The sequence below is a fragment of the Herpailurus yagouaroundi genome, unplaced genomic scaffold, assembly GCF_014898765.1.
Source record: "Herpailurus yagouaroundi ecotype Mexico unplaced genomic scaffold, PumYag 28, whole genome shotgun sequence".
NCBI classification, from domain to species: Eukaryota; Metazoa; Chordata; class Mammalia; order Carnivora; family Felidae; genus Herpailurus; species Herpailurus yagouaroundi.
In genome coordinates this window covers 21,384,259-21,407,284 of record NW_024412376.1, presented here as the reverse complement: position 1 = coordinate 21,407,284, position 23,026 = coordinate 21,384,259, and the positions used below count along the sequence as shown (strand labels likewise).

The following is a 23,026-nucleotide window of genomic DNA, read 5'->3' as shown; positions in this document are numbered from 1 at the left end:
TTCCCCATCGGTTCTCTGGGAGATGCCTTAAAGGTGAAATGGAACAAAAATAGTTCTTGAAAAACTTGAAGTGAATTAGATTAATATTTGCATTTTATAAAATGCACTAAACCAATTTCGTCAAAAAATTTTTTGAACTACAACTGCTGCTGGGCTAAGAACATAATCTTCCTGCCAAGTTCCCAGTGGGAGCAAATTTTCATTGCAAAGTTATAAACCTCTGGGGGGCGGAATGAGAAACCCTGTGCATAATGGAAAGTGTGACACAGCCCTGATGTATGAAGGCTACCAGGTGCCGCGGTAACAGACTCTACTTAGAAATCTTCCAGCTAGGATCCTGGCCTCGAGCCTTGCAGTTTGCACACAGATTTCTAACATAGACTCCTAAGGCCAGATTCTGGGCGCAAATGGCCAACTATGTCAGGCATGGAAAGTAGAATGTTTACAGACCAACAGACACATATAAGGCACAGCTGCAGAAGCCCTTCACATCTGTTCCTCCACCCTCCGCCTCGCTTGGATTATGCTTATCTGAGTAGGGCTTTTGGGAAATTCTGAACCTCAGGAATCAAAGACCCCTCTCCCATGACATCCATGGGACCTGGTAATAATCCCACTTTCAAAATCTGCACCCCATCTACTCCTCTTCATCGTCACTGCCGCCATCCTGGTGGACAAACTCATGACGTTCACCCGGTCAAATAATCTACCTGCCCTCCCTGCCTGTATTTCTTCCTGCCTCCATTCCATTCTACGCAGATCCAACAGACCCATTTTCTTAACTGGCAATTCTGCTTGTAGTTATCTATCCCTCAAAAATCGTAACTGGCTTCCAACGCCTGTGAGGAAGGTTAATCCTCAGCCTGGCATATAAAGCCCTCAATGATTTGACCCTCATCTCTCTACCTATTGCTGCTATTATCTCCACGAGTGTGCCAAATATGCCTCTACACCTGAATGTGCCCTCCAAATATGGCTTCTACCTCTCCGTTCCTTGGTTCATGTGGTTTCTTCCACTGGGAACTCCCCGTGATGACGCCTCTGCCCATCCACACCTGATTAGCCTCCCACAGCCTGGCTCTAGTTTGCCCCTGCAAAATCTTGTCTAGCCCGTGGCTGGAAGTAATTTCATGCTTGCTCAGGTCCCAGAGGCCTCATGTACATTTCTTACGGCACTTAGCATGGTTTACATTGCACTGTTACCATCTGCATCCCTGTCTCATTCATCTTCCCAGACCATACGCTGCTTGAGGGGGAAAAGATGGTAAATTCACTTTACGTGCCTCATACCACTTAGCATAATTCGTGATAATTCTTTTTTTTTCCATGGTAATTCTGAGTAAGTGTGCTGAATGACAAAAGAAAAGGCACAATGTATAGAAAACTATTTTTAAAAAGATGCAAAGCTCCTTAAAAGGAATGTAATTTGACAAATGCTACAACACGGATGGGCCTTGAGAACATCATGCTAAGTGAAATAAGCCACACACAATAGGACAAATATCATACAATTCCACGTACGAGGCACCCAGAAGAGTCAAACCCACCGAGACAGAAAAGTAGAGTGGTGGTTGTCATGTGCTGCCAGTAGAGGGAATGGGGACTTACTGTTTAACAGGCGCTGAGTTTCAGTTTGGAATAACGCAAAACTTTTGCAAATGCACAGTGGTGATGGTTATTCAACAATGTGAATGTACTTAATGTCACTGAATTTTACCTTAAAAAATGGTAAACTTTATGTATATTTTACCACAATTTAAAAATAAATGAATAGGGGTGCCTGGGTGGCTCAGTCAGTTGAGCGTCCGACTTCGGCTCAGGTCATGATCTCAAGGTTTGTGAGTTCGAGCCCCACGTCAGGCTCTGTGCTGACAGCTCAGAGCCTGGAGCCTGCTTCAGATTCTGTGTCTCCCTCTCTCTCTGCCCCTCCCTTGCTCATGCTCTCTCTTTCTCTCTGTCAAAAATAAATAAACATTAAAAAAAAATAAATGAATAAGTGAGTGAATAAAAAATAATGGAAAGAGTAGGGGAAAATAAAAAGAAAAATGAAAAAACATGGAAAGCTGAGTGGTCACTTGGCTGTTGTAAAAGTATCCCTTTGAACAGAGACCCAGGGGACAGTGTGAGGTGTATAGCAGGGCTCACAGACTTGGCCACGAATGGGTCTCTGCCTGTTGGTAGCTTTGTGACCCTCACCGTCTGTGACAGTCACCAGAATTGAAGAAACAGGCTTGCTATACAAAGAAGCCCCATCCACATCCCACTGCCCATCTTCCTACCTCAGGCTATGGTGTTCCAGCTTCCACCTAAATGAGCACTTGCAATCTTTCATTTGTATAGATTTTCTATTTCCTTTATTTTTCTGGCCTCTCATGCATTCTCTGCAATTCATACATTTTTTGTTTGTTTGTTTCTAATCTCTCGTGGTATCAGCCCAAATTGGACCCCCTGTGGCTCTGGGAGGCACTCTATCCGTCACCCTAGTCTGGGTAAGTAACCTTCACTGCTTTCTGCCAGTTGCTACAGCAATCTAATATCCAATTAAGTATTTCACTGGCAAAACCATACTAGCTCGCTTTGTAGCTTTGCTTGAAGTCCAAGTAAATTATGTCCATTGCTTCACCCGGTGGGTTCATTGTCACTGACTCAAATTAATCATGCTGGTGAAACCCGACTGACTTTCTGTAAATCTATCTCTATCCAATTTGTGTGTTTCCAAGTGTTCTAGCTTAATCCCTGATCAAAGATCACAGGTTCTTTTCCAATTTAAGAGATGGGCTTATAGGTATGTGGTTATCAGTTTAATTCCTAAACTTCAAAATACACAGAGATGATGTGCCGTGTCTCCTTAAGCCCTTATCTGTCTATGCTGTTTTAGTAGAAAAAAAAAGAAAAGCCTGTCACATATACTTTCTTTTACTGCCATTCCTTCTGAAATATTTCTACTTCCTCTTTGCAATTTCCTAATTATTTTTTCTCCATTATCTAAAATAGAGTCAAAAATATCTGTTCTGTTATTTCTGCTGTCATCAATTATACATGTTCTGCTTCCAGGATGTAGTATTTCTTGCTTGTTTTCCTCAGCCTCTCTAACAAACACAAAAGAATCCTTTTGTTCCTCAGAGAATTGTCTCAGCTGACACCACAGCCGTCAACACACCTCAAGGTTCATCCCTTCTTACTGTGAGATTGCTTAAGTCCTTGTATCACGTGAATGCTTCTTCCCATTGAAGGGCTGCCCTAGTCACATTCTTTTACTTTAGATTTATGGGACAGAGCCATGGTTTGAGGGGAAATTTTATGCTTGTTCTCGTTATACTCTGCTCTCATACGGCACCAATACAATACAATGAGAACTACTTCTATGAAATTCTATCAGGAAAAATTCTACCAGAAGAACCCCAGGCTTCTGCACTTTGCCAGAGCAGGAGTTGTTGCTATTTAGGTTGTGAATCAAGGAATCTAAGATCCTGAAATACTTTCTGAATCATAGAGATGTTAAAGTTAATCTTTCCTCCATTTTTAGTACTAAGTACTTTTAATTGTGTTAAAAATTTTGAAATATCAAAACAGGTAATCCCTAAACGGCATACTTGGTAGTTTCCTACTAACCAAAAACTTTCATTCCCAGTGGATAATAGGATGTTTTCCTATACTGTTTCCACACCTTTTTGCTACTGTTTTTATAGCCAGTCGGACCTAAGAACACAAGTTAAATAAATACCATCACCATCAGTGTATGAAGGCAACAGGGTGGTGAAAAGTTGGTCAGGCTGGCTATTATATTTAATATTCTGTTGAACATATGGATTATAAAAATATAAACTTGAGCAGAAATCTTCTCCAAAGACCCCTTTTCTACTTGTAAAAATGGAAATGGTTATATGAAAAACCTGCCAGAGAATTCCAGAGTGCCCATGCCCATCTGTTCCATCATTAAATTCTCCATGTTCCCTATGTGATGTGCATCCCCGGCTCCCTGGACCACCATCACCTGTCTGCATTAGCGATTTCTCCCTTTCAGATGCACTGAACAGCAGGAGCCTGCTGTTAGAAATGAGCTCCTCTAAGAGGAAAGGGCAGGAATGCAGAAGCCACAGAGATTGAGGACATCTGGCAACTGAAAAGGAATGCATAATGGGGGAGGGAGGCAGCAGTGCCAGAGCCAGTGCCTAGGGAGAGGCTGGGCAAAATGAACGATCGCTCAGAACAGTCACACAAACACCACAAATGACAGGGAAAAGAGGAGAGAGACTCAGGGTATGAAGGAAAAACTGCAGATCGATGACTGGGGGTGGGGACGAAAGAAGGAGCCTTTGTGACCAAAAGAAAGTAAACAAGTCCCTGGACTAACTCCAGGGACAGAAGCCCTATCCCTGGAAAGTTGAGTATTACTGCAGGAAAAAAGGCTGACTCTCAGAATAAAGGATTAAGTGAATGCAGGACAAAATTTCAAAGCTTTACTAAGAGCACAACAGATGAGGAGGAAAGATAGAATGATTTTATTTGTGGGGGAGGAACACTTTTCAGAGTACTGTCTCATTTCAAAACTGGTTTTATAAGGATTAGACCTACGTAAAGCTATTTCACCTCACTATGAAAATATATAATAAATTGTGTACTTTGTACTTAGTGCACGTAGGCTGTTTAAAGTTTCTTCTTGTCCAGCTTATTTTTTGATAATTCAAATTATACGAATGAAGGCCTCAAATTTTGTGGGTACAGATGTCCATCTGAAATACAGATTTGTAAATTTAAGTCATTGGAATGTGTAACAGTTTATAGTAAGACTTCAAATCAGTAACTGAAAATGAGACCTACACTGTAACACCTCCACAAATCAGAAATTTGATTTATAAAATGCAGGTACAGAAGGAATAAAGCTTATAGAAACAATAAAACAGATGGCACTTTTAAAAACAAATGTTTATATATTTATGCATTATGTGAAAACAGTCCACTATTTTAGTGTACTTCATGATGTTTTCCTGGCCAACTACTGGTGCTTCATTTCTAATTCATATAATCCTAGCAGATAGTTGTCTTGCTAAATATATAGTTTCTCCTAACATATTCCTAGAACCCCACTGGTTGTATCAAACAGAACTACTCCTGTGTGTAATCATGATTCAAGGCCAGAATCAGTAACACAAGGCCCCTCATTCCGAGTGGAACCCAACCAACTCAGTGTCAGGAGGGGGAGTCAGGTCTCTCAGAACTTAGGCATACTCTCCTAGCTCAGAAAGAATAAAAAGAGAATTCTCTTGGTTGGCAGAATTCTCCAGCTGCTTTACAACCAGCAGGTACTTATGTAAATGTTTAATAAAAAAGGCAAAGGATGAAAGGAGGGAGCAAAAGCTGGTGATGGAAGAGAAGCAAGAAGGAAGTAGATGCGAACCAAGTTCCAGGGATTAACACATTTCATCTGGTTACAATTCTGGAGGGGATGTCTGGAGAAAATAAACAAAAAGAGGGCTGGAGGCCTAACCCATGTAAGGAGCACAGCAAATGGTACAAGAAGGCCAGTGCTTGCCTGTTACTACAAATTCAGTTAAAACGAATTTGGAGGATGTGGAAAAGTATCCTCATGTTGGAATAAACATTCCAGCACAAAGCTTGTTTGCATTTCTTCGTTTCTCCGGGAACGACAGTGAACTCACCTCTCACAAACCACAGGCCTAGACTCATTCATGACAGGGCCCAGGGATGAACATGGCTGACGAGGAGGTGGAGCGATGGGTACAGCGGAGTCCAGGGAGCTAGTCTTCCGATGAAGAGCGTCCTGGGCCACAGCAGCAGCCACGGCCACAGCGGGGGCCGGGCAGTCCCCATCGGCAGGGCAGGAGCCGGCCCTGCCGTGGGCGCCCCCTAGAGGCAGCTCAGGTCCCACTGCTCCCTGCAGAGGCAACTCCCCGCCACCCAGCTCCACTTCCAGGGTGGGTGAGGCTGGTGGAGATGCTCGGGGCTTACGTTTAGTGGACGCGCCAGAAAGCAACTTCAACAAACCCTTTTTCTCTTTCTAGGAAAAAAAAAAGTACATTAATTAGAGATGGATGGTACTGTTGTTATTGTAATCGATAGGGTGCTAGTTTTCTATTTTTGGTTTGATTTTTTTTTTTTTTTTTAAGATTTGTATTTTTAAGTAATTTCTACACCCAACGGTGAGGCTCTACCTCACAACCCTGAGATGGGGAGACTCATGCTCTACCGACTGAGCCAGCCAGGTGCCACTGGTTTGGTCTTTTAAGATTCATTTCTATGGATATTTGGTTATTTATGATCTAGCTCCCAATTCCTTCCTGTATGATGTTAACCTGACATTTGGTTGTCTTTCCTCTCCCTTTCTGCCTGCATGTTTGTGCTTGTATGACACTCCACTGTTCATCTTCTACTGAGGCAGAAGTAGATAAAAAAGCAAAGCAAAAAAAAAAAAAAAAAACTCACCAAGTCACATCTCTGGCTTGGTGAAGACAGAAGTAGACATTTTAGGACAAAATGGAAATTTCTGATTATGGATTTAATTTCTTGAGATTATGCCTATACTGCCTCTAATTCTTATGTGCTGAACTAAACATTACTCTCCATCCATAGAGCATTTTACTCTCCATCCATAGACTTGATTCTTATCATTTATGGAGAGTAATGTCTTGATCAGGGTTAAGGACTAAAACAGTTCTCAGATGTCACCACCATGAGGAAATTTAATAAGCCAATAATGACAGAAGTCAAACCATTTCTATTGTGCAAGAATATCTTGGATTAGAAAGCCAAAACAACTCCACAAAATTTTAAATAAAGCTGCAGTATAATCAAAAACATTTTTATGTCTCTTTGCAAGCAAAAGTAGGAAAAAAATTTTCCCCAGCATCTTTCTCCACAAAAACCATCTCTAGAATCTCTTGTCTCTTTTGACACTCTTGTTCCTTGGACTGCTAGGAAAACCAGACCTAGAGCTAGGTTTTCTTCATTTCCAAACCCTGTGTCAGTGTTCTTTCTGACAACCAAGCATAGACAACAATCATTTCACGTTGTTTTACTAAGATGTCAATGACATCACCAAGTCATCTGAATGGAAACATTTCAGAGGGAAATAATTCTTCAGAAAACTATAGGCAATCTGGAATCACTAAGGTCCACTAATAGAGAAATAGAATTATGAGGGGCCCACATGGAGATAGAACCCTGAGGAATTTTTCTTGAGAATATGAGTTAGTTCATACTCCATAAAAATCCCTTGGGGAAAAGGGTCTGAATCCATAAAAACACAGATCCATTAGAGACAGAACGGCAGGAAAAAGGAAGAGACAAAAGTAATGATTTAGCCAGATGACGATAAAGCATTCCAGGGAAAAAGAATCCCAGGAAACTGCAGGCCCCATTTAGAGAATACTGTTCACAGTATGAACCAGCCCATGGGTTGGAAACAGGGGACAGGGAAAGATGGTGGGAGCGCTGAAGTCATCTCTGTACAGCTCAACGCAGGCTGGAGATGAGCAGAGCCAGACACTGAATCCACACCCCCCTTCTCCCCATCCCAGCCTGAGGAAGGTTCTTTGGCATTTTTCTTCAAGGCCTGGCCTTAACTCACCTTGCAGGTTTTTGCTTCATTTATTTAGCTTCTCATTTCCCAAGGGGCTACTAATACATTCCAATAAACGACCCTATAAACTTGGACTACCTGCTTGATGCCTGGACCCCATCCACCCAGTGCCTAATGCAAAGATGCGTCTATTGAGCCAAGAGGCCAAGACTGAAAGAGACTGAGATGGGGGAGGAAGGGAGATGATTTAGTGAGTCCCAGGGCTAAAAGAATAAGAGAGGACATTTTGTAATTCTCAAATCATACAATGTGCGGTGAAGTGGGCCGAACAAACACCTGCCAAAGCCACAGCTATACTTCTTTAAGGGAGCCTGAGGTCTGGAGGGCCGAAAAATGAGCTGAGAAAAAATAACGTCTACACTTCTATGGGGGCAGTCAGCCACAACTTCCAGCTATTCCTGCCATGATGGAAGAAAGCACGCTCTAATCCCTGGACCCCCCACAGATCCACTGAGAACATCAAGTCCAGCGGTAAATTACAATCTCAGCAAGCCACAGCTACAGATGTTTCTTAAAAGCTCAGTTCTGGGCACTCAGAAAAATTCAGTTAACTGAATGGCGCTCAGGGAACAGCCTCTAAAGTGATTAAGAAGAAAGATGACTTGGTTCATCTAAAATGATTAAACACATTAAATACAGCTTGCTTTAATGACTTCTAAGAGATATGTTATCATCATCAGCTGATGCCGACTACCCACTGAGCAGAAGGCAGAGGACTAGGTGTTGTGACAGGGTGTGGGGGTACGGGGTGGGGGTACTAACAAGGAAAAGACGCTGCCCTAGTTCCACCCAAGTGTGCTTTTAATACCATATTTTCATGTTTTCTATGTTAGCAGAACAGTGTGCTGCTGGAGAGAGATAATTCTGCAAACACAGACACTTATCATCTAAGGGTGCCTTTGTTTTATTCAGAATCCAACAGCAGAAATGAAAATTATAGATGAATTAATAAGGACTACACTTCAGCAATTTTTCAAATGTAGTGTTAACATGCATGAAAAAGGGACATATCTTTGAACATGAACCTTAATAATTCTTCTCCTGTGGGTTTTTCAAGAAATTATTCCTAGATGGAATAATGTTTTTATACCCATAATCTTCTCTTCAGAAGATCAACTATTTGGTTCAGAAAATAATTGCCAGATGATGAGAAAGAGTAATTTCTACACGTAAAAATAATTTCTGAACATCACTAAATAGCTTTCCATTAGTCATATCATGGAGGATGAATACAAAATGGGAAACCTCGAGTTCTCCTTATCAAGCAAAAATAAATTTGATTTGAGCAACTCACGCAGCTGAAAACATTCTACCCACTGAATCTTCTTTATTCCTCTCCTTGCCTTCAGATGTACAAAGAAAGAAGCAAAAGATAAATACTCTTCCAGGACACTGTCATCAAATATCTACAGTCATATTCCCAACAATCAGTCACTATTCTTAGATAAGGCATCTCCAAAGCTTAATTCATATGATTGTCTAATAATAATCACTCACTCTTTCAACAAATATTAACTGAATGTCAAATATGAACCAACAACGCGTGAGGTTCTGGGAATACAAGAGTGAATAAGACAATAAGGGGTTCACGTTCTCTAGCAGAGACATAGACATGGATATAAAACAGGTGCTCTGCAGAAAAATAAAGCAGGGTAAGAGGAGAGTGAATGACCAGGGGTGCTGAGACAGGGAGCTCAGGAAGGGCTTTTAAATTTTTTTAATTTTTATTTTCAAATTATTATTATTTTTTAAGTAGGTACCACACCCAACATGGGGCTTGAACGCAAAACCCTGAGATCAAGTCACTTGCAGTACCGACTGAGCCAGCCAGGCACCCAGGAAAGGCTTCTTTAAAGAAGTGAATGGTGGGGCGCCTAGGTGGCTCAGTGGGTTAAGCGTCCGACTCCAGCTCAGGTCATGATCTCGCAGTTTGTGAGTGCAAGCCCCGCATCGGGCTCTGTGCTGGAAGCTCGGAGCCCAGAGCCTGCTTCAGATTCTGTTGTCTCCCTCTCTCTCTGCCCCTCCCCCACTCACACTCTGTCTCTCTCTCTCTCTCTCTCTCAAAAATAAATAAACATTCAAAAAATAATAAAGAAGTGAATGGAGATGGGGAAAGGCCATGTGAAATCTGATGATCAAACACCACTGGGTTCAAGAATCTTGTTAAATGCTTTTATAAAGATTTCCCCATTTATTCCTCACACTCACCTGATGCGACAGGAATCAGTAGTATTCCCATTGCCATTATTCTCTACGCTTGCCTACAATCATACTGCTAGTAAGGGGTGGAAGTGGGATAACCCGGCCTTTGCTCTTCTCTTCTGAGAGTTCGGCACAGGCAACAACTCTAGAAGCACATCTACTCCATGGAGTGATAAGAGCAGATATGTTTGCTTACGGGTTGTACAACCTAAGAGTCACTCTGAAACTGTGTGCACATCTGCACTGTCCACAGCTGGTCTGGATCCCAGCTGCTGGCACGGGCAGGAATGTGACTCCGATCACTTAACATGGACAATAACTTCTCTGTGAGAAAATGAAATGGCAAAGCTCACAGACCAAGTTGGTTTGGACAGTGAAATAAGAACTGGGAGGAAGGAAAATCATGCGAGCAAAGAAAGTGATCAGTAGGGACTTTAGGACAGTGTTCAGAACAGAAGAAAACAGGTATTTATTTATTTATTTATTTATTATTTTTTTAAGATTTTATTTTTAAGTAATCTCTATACCCAACATGGGGCTCCAACCTATAATCCTGAGATCAAGAGTCACATGCTCTTCTGACTGAACCAGCCAGATGCCCCAAAAATGGCTATTGGAAAACTAGATGGGGATGCCTAGGTGGCTCAATTGGTTAAGTGTCCAACTCTTGATTTCACCTCAGGTCATGATCTCTCTTCCTGAGATGGAGCCTGCCTCAGGCTCTGCGCTGGAAGCGCAGATCCTGCTTAGGATTCTCCCTCTCCCCTTCTCTTGCTCGCAAAATAAAAAAACTTAATAAAAATTAAAATAAAAACTGGATGGACCCTCTGCTTAAAAAAACCAAGAATAAGAGCAAAGGTCCTCAAACAGCGAATTGTTTGAAGACCTGTGCTTGGCTCCTAAAGGAAAGGAGTCAGTAGGACTTTGGGGTGGGATGTTTGTGGTACTAAATGTTGACCTTTTTGTGGCCCGCATGTAGAAATGTCACCTCTTAGGAACAAATCCAGAATATGGGAAAGGGCATGAGAACCAATACCTACTTCTGCTAATTGGTAAAGGAAATAAATGAATATGTCAGAGAAAACTTATACTATGAAGGTAGGGGAAGGAAATGGAAGCATGTGGGGGTATAAAGTGGTGCCTCAGAGATGGTTTCTTCTCTTTTACTATGTGATGGTTAAAATTGTAAAATTAATTAAACCATTAGAGATTTAATTAGAGGCCATTAGGACTGAGGTGATTCTAAAGCCCTAGCAGCTCCCTTAGCAAACCAAACCCTATAGCCTGTAAACACCTCAAAACCTATAAGGACATCAAAACCTATAAGGACAACCAATCACAAACAGCCAACTGGGCTTTCCCCAAATAAGGCAACCACTTAAATTACAGCCAGTCAAATAACTTCCTTGTTCTGTTTTGTGTGTCCTTTACATAATTTTTGCCCCTGGTTCCTTGATAGAGTGGGTGCTGCCTGATTTGAATATGTTTTTACTCAAACTCTTAGAATTTTTAGTATATGTCAGTATGTTTTCTAACAAAACTTAGAGAATATAAGAACAACCAATAATTGGTGCTGGAAAAAAAGATTTTATTTTCTGGATAGAAGCTTAATGTACCAAAATAATATTTACTGTATTTTGGTATATGAGGGGGAAAAAAGCATATATACACCATAGTATTAATGGCTACCTTTGAAATCTTAGATCATACTTAGGTGTTCTATTTGGATATTTAGACTTTCTCTCACTTTTAAATAAATATGTATTTTTTAACAATTTTATAATAAGAAAACACAACATTGTGTGTGTGTGCATGTATACATACATACACATGAGCATCTCATAAGGATTGGGAAACACATCTGCCTGGAGACTAGCTACTCAAATAATGAAGCCTTTAAACTGAATATGAAGTTAGAAAAATGTTCAGATAAAGCTGTTAAACTGATAACTGTAGAAGACATAGGGGATCTCATAGAAAGAAGAATAACAATGACAGAAAGGCCCAGGATTTCAAACAAGAAGTAACTGAGATGATGTTTGGAAATCTATTATAGTTTCAGATGCTTATTTATCAAACCACAGAATGCAGTTACCAGACAAAAATGAGCCAGAGGGGGAAAAAAACACTTTTTTTTTTTTAAGTCAAGGACAAAAATCACACTTCTGAGACTTTGTGAGATAAGAATTCCAAATAAAATACTGTTCAAAAGGAATAACTCAGTTAGGAGAAGGGCTGCAATAGTCCTGTGTGCACATCAAAAAGTTGTATGTCTCTGTGGAACATCAGTGGTAGGTAGCTCACTGCAGACGATTTACACATAGAGAAAAGGACAGGGAAATCGACAAGCTATCGTTTGGCAGATATACCACACACTATGTAAAGAGTTTAAGTAAATGGATGATGCTGATCACAAAATGATGAAAGAAGATGGAGATAACAAGGGAATTGTCAAATATCTAGATAGTTGTTGGAAGTATCAACAAAAACTAGGATCTCTATAAACTTAGAATCTCTGATAGACATTTTTCTTGAATTGTTCATAATTTAATCTCACATTGGATCTAATTCTGATCAACTGGGGGAACAGTAGAGACAGGTAGGGAGTGGAGTGGTTCGGATGGTGGACAGAAATATTGAAAACTTCGAAGTAAGCACCCAAAGAGAAGTTGGCTATAGTCAGATTTGAACTCTAAAGTTTAAAAGAACTGATTTTAAAAGTTCAGAGAAAATATATGCATGACCTGAAACTCAAAAGGAAAGATACTTCAAGAGCAATGGGCGGGCTCTCCAGAATGATATTCTAACCATACAACTGTAAATTATCTGAGCGGATGAAAATGTGGAGACATCTAAAGGCACTAGTGTGATCTCCCAGAGAGCAGACTAATGGGCTCAAATTTTTAAAGGACTCAGTACAAAAAGATCAAGAGAAGTGACCATAAGAAAGAACATATCATGGCCCATAACAGCTTAAACTTGAAAAAAAAGGGGGGGGGGGGTGGATAACTTAAAGTTATGTTTGAAACAAGAACAGGAAAAATATAGACCTGCTGTTTGAGATGGATGGTGGTTCTCAGAAGGTATGAAGAAAGAGAAGGATAATCTTCAGACTAGAAAGAACAAATGCTGACAGGAGGGAAATGAGTGTAGATATTGGGGTTTAGAGATTTAATAATTATGTGCCAGGATGAATCACCCCAGCATACAGAGAAAATTCACAGCTGAAATGCAACTGTTCTTTTCATAAAATGCAAATAATCTTTGACAGATCCTGATGAGCCTGAGATCAGGTCAACTCAAAAGGTCAAGAAGGGCATGTGTAATCCTAATTTTCAAAAAGAATACAACAATGTTCTTTGCTGACTGTCTGGAAAATTCTAGAACAGTGTATTAAATGAAAGGAACACTGAGGAAGAGACTCCTGAGGAAGTCTCTGACACTGAGGAAGAGACTCCTCTAGGAGACCCTTGCTAACATGAGTAACAGCTGAAATGATGGGGAGACTGGGGAATAGTTTGGATGGGAGAATGCAAAAGACCTCTGGATTTTGACAGGCATCTCATAAGTTCTCCCATGATATCCTTATAGACATGATGGAGGAGTATAGACTAAATGACACTTGAATCATGTTAATTATGGAATTTTTGATTTTATATCAACCAGGAGAATTCTCCCTGGTGGATCCGGAATACTAAATGAGGTAGTAGATTTAGGAAGGAAAATTTATAATCTGTGACATAAGTAACAGTGACAAAAACTTCAGGAATGTAGCCTTAAAAAAATAAGATAATTCTTAAATAAGTCAAGACATCATATAGAAAGGAGATCAATATTTTCTATGTAGCTCCTCAAAATAAAGAGAATGGAATGGCACACTTTGGAGCTAGGATACTCAAGGTCAAATAAGGTGTCCAAACAGAGACCAGTGGCCATTTGTCAAGGATAGGAACTCAGCAGAATAGCCCATTAGGTCCTGTATTAGTTGCTGCTATAACGAATTACCATAAACTTTGTGGTAAAAATCAAGTGTTAAAATTAAGGTGTCAGTAGGGCTGCATCCCTTACAGAAGCCCTACTGAAGAATCTGTTTCCTTGCCTTTTCCAGATTCTAGAAGCTTCTTGCATTTTTTGGCTTGTGGCTCCCTCCCTGAATCACTGATCTCTGCTTCTGATGCCACATTTCTTCTGGACCTGATCCCCCTGTCTCCCTTTCAGTAAGATCCATGTGATTTTACGGGGTTCACCCAGATAATGTAGAACAATCCCCTCATCTCAATTAAACCTTTAATTTAATCATATGTATAAAATCCCATTTGCCACACAAGAAAACACATTCTCAAAATTCAGGGATTAAGTTATGGACGTCTTTGGGGAGCCATTATTCTCTCTGGCACAGGTCCCTTTCAAGCCTCAGATTTAATGAATTCTTTCCTGGGAGGGCAGAAGCTGAACAGTCTGTTAGTGACAAGGGCCCTGAGACACACTGTCCTAAAACCTTAAATTCTAAAGTACAAAACAATTCTTTAAAGATCTTGACAAAGTTGAACATGTCAGCTTGAGTACAAGTTTAATGTAGTTAATTATAAACACTGAACAGATACCAATCTTTTTCAAAAATGTTCATGTTAACCTAACAATTAAATATTAACTTTTTAGTAGGCTGTAAAGTTTATTTCCTTATAAACTCCTATTTACAGGCTTACCTAACCATTTAAATAGAGCGACATACAATACCACTGAACCAGGTGGCTCAGAGTTTATGATTAGCCTAGAGCTTCCCAGAACCTGGCTAGAGCTTTAGGAGAAAATGCATGAAATACTGAAGAAAATACAATATTTTCCTCAGGTTGTCACTTCATCTGATTATAGTACAATTATCCAGACTTTGTTATCCCTCTTAACATTTCTGTTCACATTCAATCACCATCAATTTCCTTTGCCTCCAACCACCTGTCTCCAAACCCAACCATAGGTTAGTCTTTCAAACACAGCTTTCCATTTATATTTTCTTTGAAATTCAGCCCCAAATGAGAGCTTTTTTAAACATCTATGGATTTAGAAAATAGCTTTTCACCCTTATTTCACGTCAAGAGAAAAACTATCTATGCTGATTATAATCTAATATGCTGTAGGAAAAATAAACCCACAAATAACATTTTTTATCAATAATTTCAACTGCTTTGTATATTAAATACTTTTTTGCAGAACTGACTGAACAGGAAGAATTAAGGACAGCACAATGATGAAAGAATGAGTAACTAAAGGAGAAAGGAAACTCCTCCATAAGATGTAAGCTGCACAAAAGTGACTTAGTCTTATTCACTGTGGTCTCCCTAAACTCCAATATTAGGCTTGCAACTTAGTGGGTGTTTCAACGCAGAGAAACATGAATCTAGCAACGGGCGTAGTGTCTCACACATGGTGAGCACTTGAAGGACTCATTGTTCAACAACGAGTCCTTTCATTAGTTAGGATGGGACACAACATCAGCAGGGGAACAGGACGTTGGTCTTACTTTACTATCTTTATCTGGCTTGGTTGCTGAACTGTTCCCACAAGTCAATGATGCGCTGTCAGGAGAGGTGGGAAGTCCAGAAAGAATGGTCACTGTCCGACCACTGGGCTCAGTCTCCAGAGAGGCGGTGGTGATGCTCGGAGAGGTCAGTGAAGCAGTCGCAGCACAAGCCAGGGGGGCATTGACTCGACCCATATTGATGGCAGCTACGTGGGTGGCAGGGCCTGCCATTGGAGGTGGAAGTTGTGGGGAGGCCAAGGGATGATGAGGCAGGCCCACAGATGCAGGGCCCAGGCAGGCAGTGTTCTGTACCTGGATGGGCGTCACTGCTGCTGTAGGGCGTTCTTGGTTATGTGCTGCAACTAGTAGTGATGGGAGAGAAAACAGCAAAATTTGACCTTCTAATAAATGCTACTCACCAAACCATGAGTCATTTCACTGCATCAGACCATAATGAAAGGTTGCTATTGCACTTTTATAAGAAGTAATGGAAGCACAGTGGTTTAAAAGCACTTAATCTTAGCTGGGTCCTTAGACACTGTTTTCCTTCCAGATCAGCCCTTGAGTCCACTGAGAGCCTGGAAGCTTAGCGATAACCCCAGGCTGTTCAGTTAAAAAGTCTTTCCACAGATTTATGGACAAAGCTGGTCTTTGATGATACTCTACAGTGTCAGATTAGATTGGCTTCCAGGCCTTTTGAAAATTATTCTCCATTTTCTTCAAACAAACAAACAAACAAACAAACAAGTAAATAAAATTATTCTTCCTTTTCTTATTAATCACCTTCTGTCTTTTGGTTTTTCTGACAGAATTTATAAGTTTACCCTATCACCGTTACCCAAGACTCTTCGTAGGTTTTCAGTGCTATAAGAAGAAAAGTATTTAAGATCCCATTGGGTTTAAAACAAACTTGGAATTAGGTTCATCAGAAATCATCAGCACACTAGTTCATGGAGTATGATGTAGTGGTCACACGGCTGGCATTAGGGAGATTTGAGCTCGTATGGTCTTGAATGCAGAAGCCATATTTCCAAGTCTTATTGACATTCTCAGGATCAGCCTAATTTCTTTCAGATTTTCAATCTGTAGATCAGGCTTGAATTCATGTGGGGGACAGGCTTAGCCAAAATAAGCAGATGTGAAGTGTGCCACTGACTAGACTGTGCCTGCTTCTAATTCCTAATGTTATTCATGACTTTAACATTACATCTGCTCTTCTCAACATCTGTTATAAGGGATCTGGTACTAGGCAAGCAACCCTCTTCCTGATACTTTTCAGTCTGGTCTCCTCCTTACCTGTCCTCACAGCATTACGGGCCTGGTTGACTGTCATCTGCCCAGTCATGTGCAACAAGACCTTGGCCTGAGGACTTGTCTGGATATGAGCGGCTGACACAACGGCTGTGGGGACAACACTGGGACTTCCAGCCATACCATTTCCCTGGAGCTTCTGGGCAGGCCCTCCTGCAGTGGAAGGACTGACCATAGTCACCCCTCGACTGGTCTGACCAGCAGTAGACATAGGGACTTTAGCTTGGGAAGCATTTGTCACGGCCCTGCCAAGACAGAAACACAGACAGAAAGCCCAATCCATCAGCAAAATGGGAGAGAGAACAAATAAATGCAAGAAAAATGACTCAGGGCGTTAAGACAGAACATTTTAAAGAATGAATGGAATAATTTTTAGAAAATGTAAGAATCACAAATTCAAAGTAAAGATGGCCCTGAGGGAGAGAAAGGTCTTGAAATACATTCTTAGTCATAGAAAATTATACACTGCACGCTGCTCAAGAATATTCAGTTACTGGGTTCGGCTTTCCAGATCAAGGCTCAACACCTCTTGCCTATAAGGTCCTGGATTCTTCTGCTTCAGCTCTCAAAGAAGCTGATTTGTTTGTTATTGCTGCTAGTAACATTAGCAGTTTTGTTACATTTGCATAGCTTGCTCATGGTTTTTGCCCTTCTCCCTGCTTGTTCCTAGTTCTACATCACAGAAGTGCCTGTGTACGTGCATGTGTGTGCACATACACACATGCACACACTCTTAGAATGTTCTCTCTGGCTACTCTTGACCTGTCTTAATCTCATGTATGTTTCAAGGCCCACAAATCCTGTCCTTTTAAGAAGCCTTGCCTAAGGCTTAGGCTTAAGACCTTATGTATGATTCCATTGTTTCATGTGAATTTCTTCCTTCTACAGCCCTTGATTACAAAATATGTCATTTTTAATATGTAAATTCTGTATTAAATACTCCTGATTCAGTAAAAGTTCCTTGAAAGTAGGCCCAGTGTAAAATGGTTCTTCCACATTCCTCCAGTTATCAGGATACAGTCAGCTCTAAACAAACATTTACAGGTTGAGTTAAATTAAATTAGTTCAATGTAGTTTTGTATAATGTATTTTTTTAATATTCTAAATTCATTTAAATAACAATTCTACACATAGTAACTTTGTACTAAGTAGAAAACTTCATTAACTCAAACATCCTTATTTACTACGATAAATAACAGAGAATTTATTGCATCTCTTCAGAGACTGTTAATAATTTGTTTTTGAATGTTATGAAACTGCTTTCCTTCATTAATTTAGTCTTTTTTTGTGGTTTGGTTTGTTTTATTTCCTTTAGTTGTTGTGGTGGTGGTGGTTTATTGTTTGTTTTTTTTCCTCGCCCAGGAAGGTCTATCTGCCATTTTCTGGATCCTGAATGTAGATTTTAACATATACAGAAAAGAAGGTTTATATTGATTAAAAATCTGCAAGTCAAATTAAAGCTAACATTCTGTCACCATCTGCAACAATAGTGATTTTCATTTGATTAGGCTGCTGGCCAACCTATAAATCAAGGCCAACAGCTGACAAACATGTCAGTTCATTAAGCCATTTATTTAAAATCAGGGTGTTTGAGGAATGATTTAACACAGTTAAACCTAGAGCATTTATTAAAAGCCCAGTGGCTAAAACTGGGGCTCCCTCAATGCCATTATAGGTCCTTCCATTCAGTTTCTAAGGCTACTTTCCTTAGTGACCAGAAGGTAGACTACCTTTAAATAAAGAAAATTTTGAAAAAAGAAAGAAAATTTTGTATAATTAAAGCTCTTACTTCCTAGTATCCTATAACAAGGCTTCTCAACCTCAGGGACATTCTGGGTCAGATAATTCTTTTCAGCAGGAGGCTGTGCTGTGTAATACAGGAGAGTTAGCAGCATCCTTGGCTTCTATGCACTTCATGCCAATAGCAACCTTCTCCCACAGCAACAATCAGAACTGTGTTCAGACATTGCCAAATTCTCTTCAGGAGCAAAATCACCCGTAATTGAGAAGGATGAAGGATCAATGTCGTATTTCAGGAATTTTATTTCTGACTATATTATAGAAATTATTGTTGGACTTCCAAGGTAATCCCCAAGCTTTTGGAATAAATACAGAGCCAGACGCATAGGCTTAAGCACTTCTTCACTGTGTGACCATACACAAGTTATTTAACCTCTCCATGCCTCCATTTTCTCATCTATTAAGTGGGGATAATAATAGTGACTATATCGACGAGTTATTTAAGGACTCAGAATTAATATGTGTCATCCATTTAGAAATCTGCCTGCCTGGCATATAGTAAGCCTTATGTAACATGTAAGTGTTAATAATATAGCTTTTGTTTATACTAAACATGATATTTTTTACTTTTGAACAGAAAAATATCGAAACTGGTTGGATCCTCGCACATACAACTTAAAACAAATAACTTAAACCCCAGTACATTTATTGGTAGAAACCTACAATTTCACATATACCCATGTGAAAAGTAAGCTAAGAATTTGAGTTAGAAGAGACTTCAGCAAATATGGATAGGAGTTTTTAAAATGTTGGCTAGGTAACAGGCAATAATTATAGTGTGAGAAGGAAACTTGGATAGGCTGAAAACCATGGAAAAAAACAAAGCTTCTCTGTCTAGAACTTAGTAAGCCATTTACTCAGAACCATACCTTGTGACTGGTGCCACATAATTGCCAGGGAAAACCCCTATCTTGCTGGTATGCATCGATGTCCCTTTGAACCAGCCATCTTGGCAACGTTCAAATACTAAAAACATCTCCCCTTTTCTCAGCTCCAGCTCATCCTCTTTCCGGGGAGTGTATGGATATATAGCAACATACCTAGAATAGAAAAGAATATTTGATTTCAGGCTGAGTAACAGACAAACCCTGGCATGCTCAAAAACGCTTCCTTGGTACAAAGTCTTGAATATTTTGTACAGATATAAACAGAAAATATAATACTTAGCCTGCAAGTAGCATTGGTAACTGTCCATTGAAAGAGGTTTTGCTGCCTACATTTGAAAGACAGAGGCCTTCCTGATTAAGAACTGCCCACCTGGTCCCCCCAGTGTGAAGGTGACTATCCCACCAAATGGTATTTTCAGGGTGTGAAAGAATTAATGCCACTTCCCAAAGTGTCTAACCTGCTGCTGGGGTTTAGGGACCCACTGGGAAACTTGAGCTCTTCAAACAGCACTGGTAAGACGTGGGAAGTAGCCCCACATGAGGACATATGGCACGAAATCCTGCTGGGAGGCACAACATGCTGCTTTCCACACACAAGCTGAACCTAGAGGCTTGGGTTGCACCTGCTTTTGTATGCTCAGCCAGGAAAAATACTGAATTTGAAAAAGTCAAAAGGGAAAAAAAAGTCCAGGTCATAGAGAGTGCAAAACCACCCCACAGTGCAAGGTGACTGTGCTACCAACATATGGAAACCAGGCAGGTAACGCTAACCAATAGTTTTTGCCAGGGTTCTAAACTGTTCCATGTATAAAATCACGCAATGTAGGAGCCAAAAAATCTAGCTGTATTCTGCCATTGGTAAATGTTAACAAGACAATTAGATTTTTCTGGATACTTATGGTTGGGTCTTATAGCTTTTCCAATGCATATTTGCACTAGATCTGATTTGTGTGGAAAATGCCTTCCTGTTCCTTAGTATCCTAATGTAAGGAATGAAAATGGAGACCAAAAGCTCAAACAGGAATTGTACAAAAAGACGGCACTATGTGCATATAATATTATGAAGAAGCAAACACTATGTTTCCCTAGACTGTAAAAGGCCTCCACTCAGCAGGATGGCTGCCTACTGAGCTCATGTATTGGGCCCATTTGGTTTCAGCAGTTTCCTAATTATATGCATGACTGGGTGTAAGTTTGCAGAACACAAACCACTTTGGTGAGCCATAAGCCTGTCACCAGCTCATATGAGAAAGGTGTTTCTCTACCTCTGCTGTTTGGGCTTAGTTTGAAATAAACTTTAAAGCAGTAATAAATGACACCCTCACTTACACACTGGGGCGAGTCTGAGGCCGTAAATGTGCAATCTGGTCAGTGGGTCCCACTGTGGGTCTCGGTCCCATTGCAGCAGCAGCAGCAGCAGCAGCAGCAGCAGCAGCAGCGCCCGGAGGTGTGGAGGCCAGTAGAGGGGGTGGGGGAAGAGGAGGATTCATAGTCTGGTATGAGAAGACAGAGAGAGAGAAGAAAGAGAAGAGAGGGAGAAAAAGAAAGAGAATAATAATGAATTATTTATTTACATCTTTCATGGAAGGTGGGAGGGAAAAGGAATCAGGAATCCATAGGAAAAGACTTTAATGGAATCCACAGGGAGCAGAACCAGCAGGCTACTTTGTATGAAAGCCTCCTTTAAAAAAAAAACAACAAAAAAACTCATCTCTTGTTCTGCTTTAAGATCTTAGAGCCACAGCAACTTTTTCAGCAAACAGGTACGTAATGACACTTGGAAAGAGGGAAAGAAAAAAAAAAAAAAAGGAACAACTGCATGTAATTTTAAGATTAATGGCATTTTTAAGTATAGACTTGGATAAGAATCCAAACACCTTTGAAGAGGGCAGCTATAATGTCACACTGCTTGCTAAGACGTAATCTGTGATTGTTTCTGTAACTTGAAACTTAAACACAACACAAAACAATTTAGCTGCACTATATCTCAAACCATTCCCTCAGAAGAAAATTTCCTTTGATGCCTGGTTTCCAAACAGCCCAAACAATAGCAAGCCACAATCACTGGGAAATTGTTGCTACTTTCGCTTATTCTTTTCTTAACTTTGCCAGCTTTTGAAATTTAGTACTATCAAGCCTGGTAATCTTTAACAAGTAAACCAGTGAAAAGCTGCTGGTTCCTTTATGGGCACAGACTAATGGGGTTCTGCCTACAGGATTCCATGCCTTTTGAAAATCAATGGAGCAATTGTTACTTTCTGATCTATAAACCCCAGATGATTCTTTAGGGTCTGTATACTGAAACTCCTGGGAAAACAGGCACACAAAGACTTGCCTGAACCCCCACCTCGCCCTCCCCAAATCTTTGAACCACTAGATGTAAAAACTGAATTAAAAGAGAAATAAGGAGACTAAAGAATGCACCTAGGAAAGCATAAATGGCTTCTACATATCAGTGTATAAACACAAAAAATCCAATGATTTCTAAACATCGTTCACAACAGTCACTTTGTTTCTATTTTTTTAAATAAAAATTCACATCTCATCAACATTTGCTTCCTTCATCTGCGGATTAGCCGATTAATGTACACAGTTCTGGAAACACAATAAACTACGCAGAAAAAATTTCAGAATTCCTGACATATGTTGCAACTGTTTCACACACTGTAATTTAATTTTTTGCTGAAGTGACTTTCAGGAAGGATTTTTCCCGTACCGAAGCTGAAGGTGTTGTAGAACATTCAGTGCAGAAATAAATGAGGCGCAGCGCTGCTTACAGAGTGCTAACCTGGACAAGGCAGAGGGCAGTTCAAAAAGTTAGAACTGCATGAATGTTGCTCACATCATCCATGCAAAACATGGCAGGCAGCCTTAAGATTTGTTACAACTCTGGAATTGCCTGTACTGGGGCTTAGATTCTTCAAAACCTTTAACCAGTAGAAGGTCAAGCATTCATTCCACTCGGTCTCCTCCCAGTGACAAAGTAGAGAGAAACAAAGATAATCCTGGTAAAACACTCAGTACATGTGACCTGGGCAGTTCACCGGTAATCACAACACATCAGTGGCTTGTTGGGCAGGATAACAAGTCTAGACTGTACTCAGGATAATAGATGCAGACTGTAAAATTACCACTCAACCGATTTCCACTTAAATCTTCCTAAGCCCGATTTCTAAACAGCGTGGCTATGGAAATGGGGAGACCAGTGCATGTGCTCAACACGGGGCCCAACACAAACTGCTCCTAGAAATTACTTAAAATACTACCCAAGGCACAGAACCAAAAAGCTCCATTTCACACTCTAAGTAGAATTCTATTTTCAAGAGGAAAGGAAATTAAAATTGTCTGTTATGGCTTAACATTATTAAAACAGAAGCTGTACTGGGGCGCCTGGGTGGCTCAGTCGGTTGGGCGTCCAACTTCAGCTCAGGTCATGATCTCGTGGTCCGTGAGTTCGAGCCCCGCGTCGGGCTCTGGGCTGACAGCTCAGAGCCTGGAGCCTGTTTCAGATTCTGTGTCTCCCTCTCTCTCTGACCTTCCCCCATTCATGCTCTGTCTCTCTCTGTCTCAAAAATGAATAAATGTTAATAAACAAACAAACAAACAAACAAACAGAGGCTGAACTAAATTAACCCTAAGAAGAAAAAGGCAAAACAACATCTACGGACCTGACAAAAACATGTCACATTTTGTTAACAAAATGTAAAA

At 40.4% G+C, this 23,026-nt stretch overlaps 1 protein-coding gene across 1 annotated transcript in view; it reads right to left on the bottom strand.

Moving 5' to 3' along the window:
* SH3RF1 (SH3 domain containing ring finger 1) overlaps positions 1 to 23,026 on the bottom strand; it is a 182,034-nt gene that overhangs the window by 5,371 nt on the left and 153,637 nt on the right. Inside the window, exons 7-11 of the mRNA XM_040470877.1 lie at positions 20,648 to 20,811; positions 19,301 to 19,471; positions 16,617 to 16,876; positions 15,321 to 15,682; positions 5,661 to 6,019 (exon numbers count right to left, since the gene is read on the bottom strand). Of these exons, the coding sequence (XP_040326811.1) occupies positions 5,661 to 6,019; positions 15,321 to 15,682; positions 16,617 to 16,876; positions 19,301 to 19,471; positions 20,648 to 20,811 (1,316 nt within the window). The remainder of the gene's footprint in view (positions 1 to 5,660; positions 6,020 to 15,320; positions 15,683 to 16,616; positions 16,877 to 19,300; positions 19,472 to 20,647; positions 20,812 to 23,026) is intronic.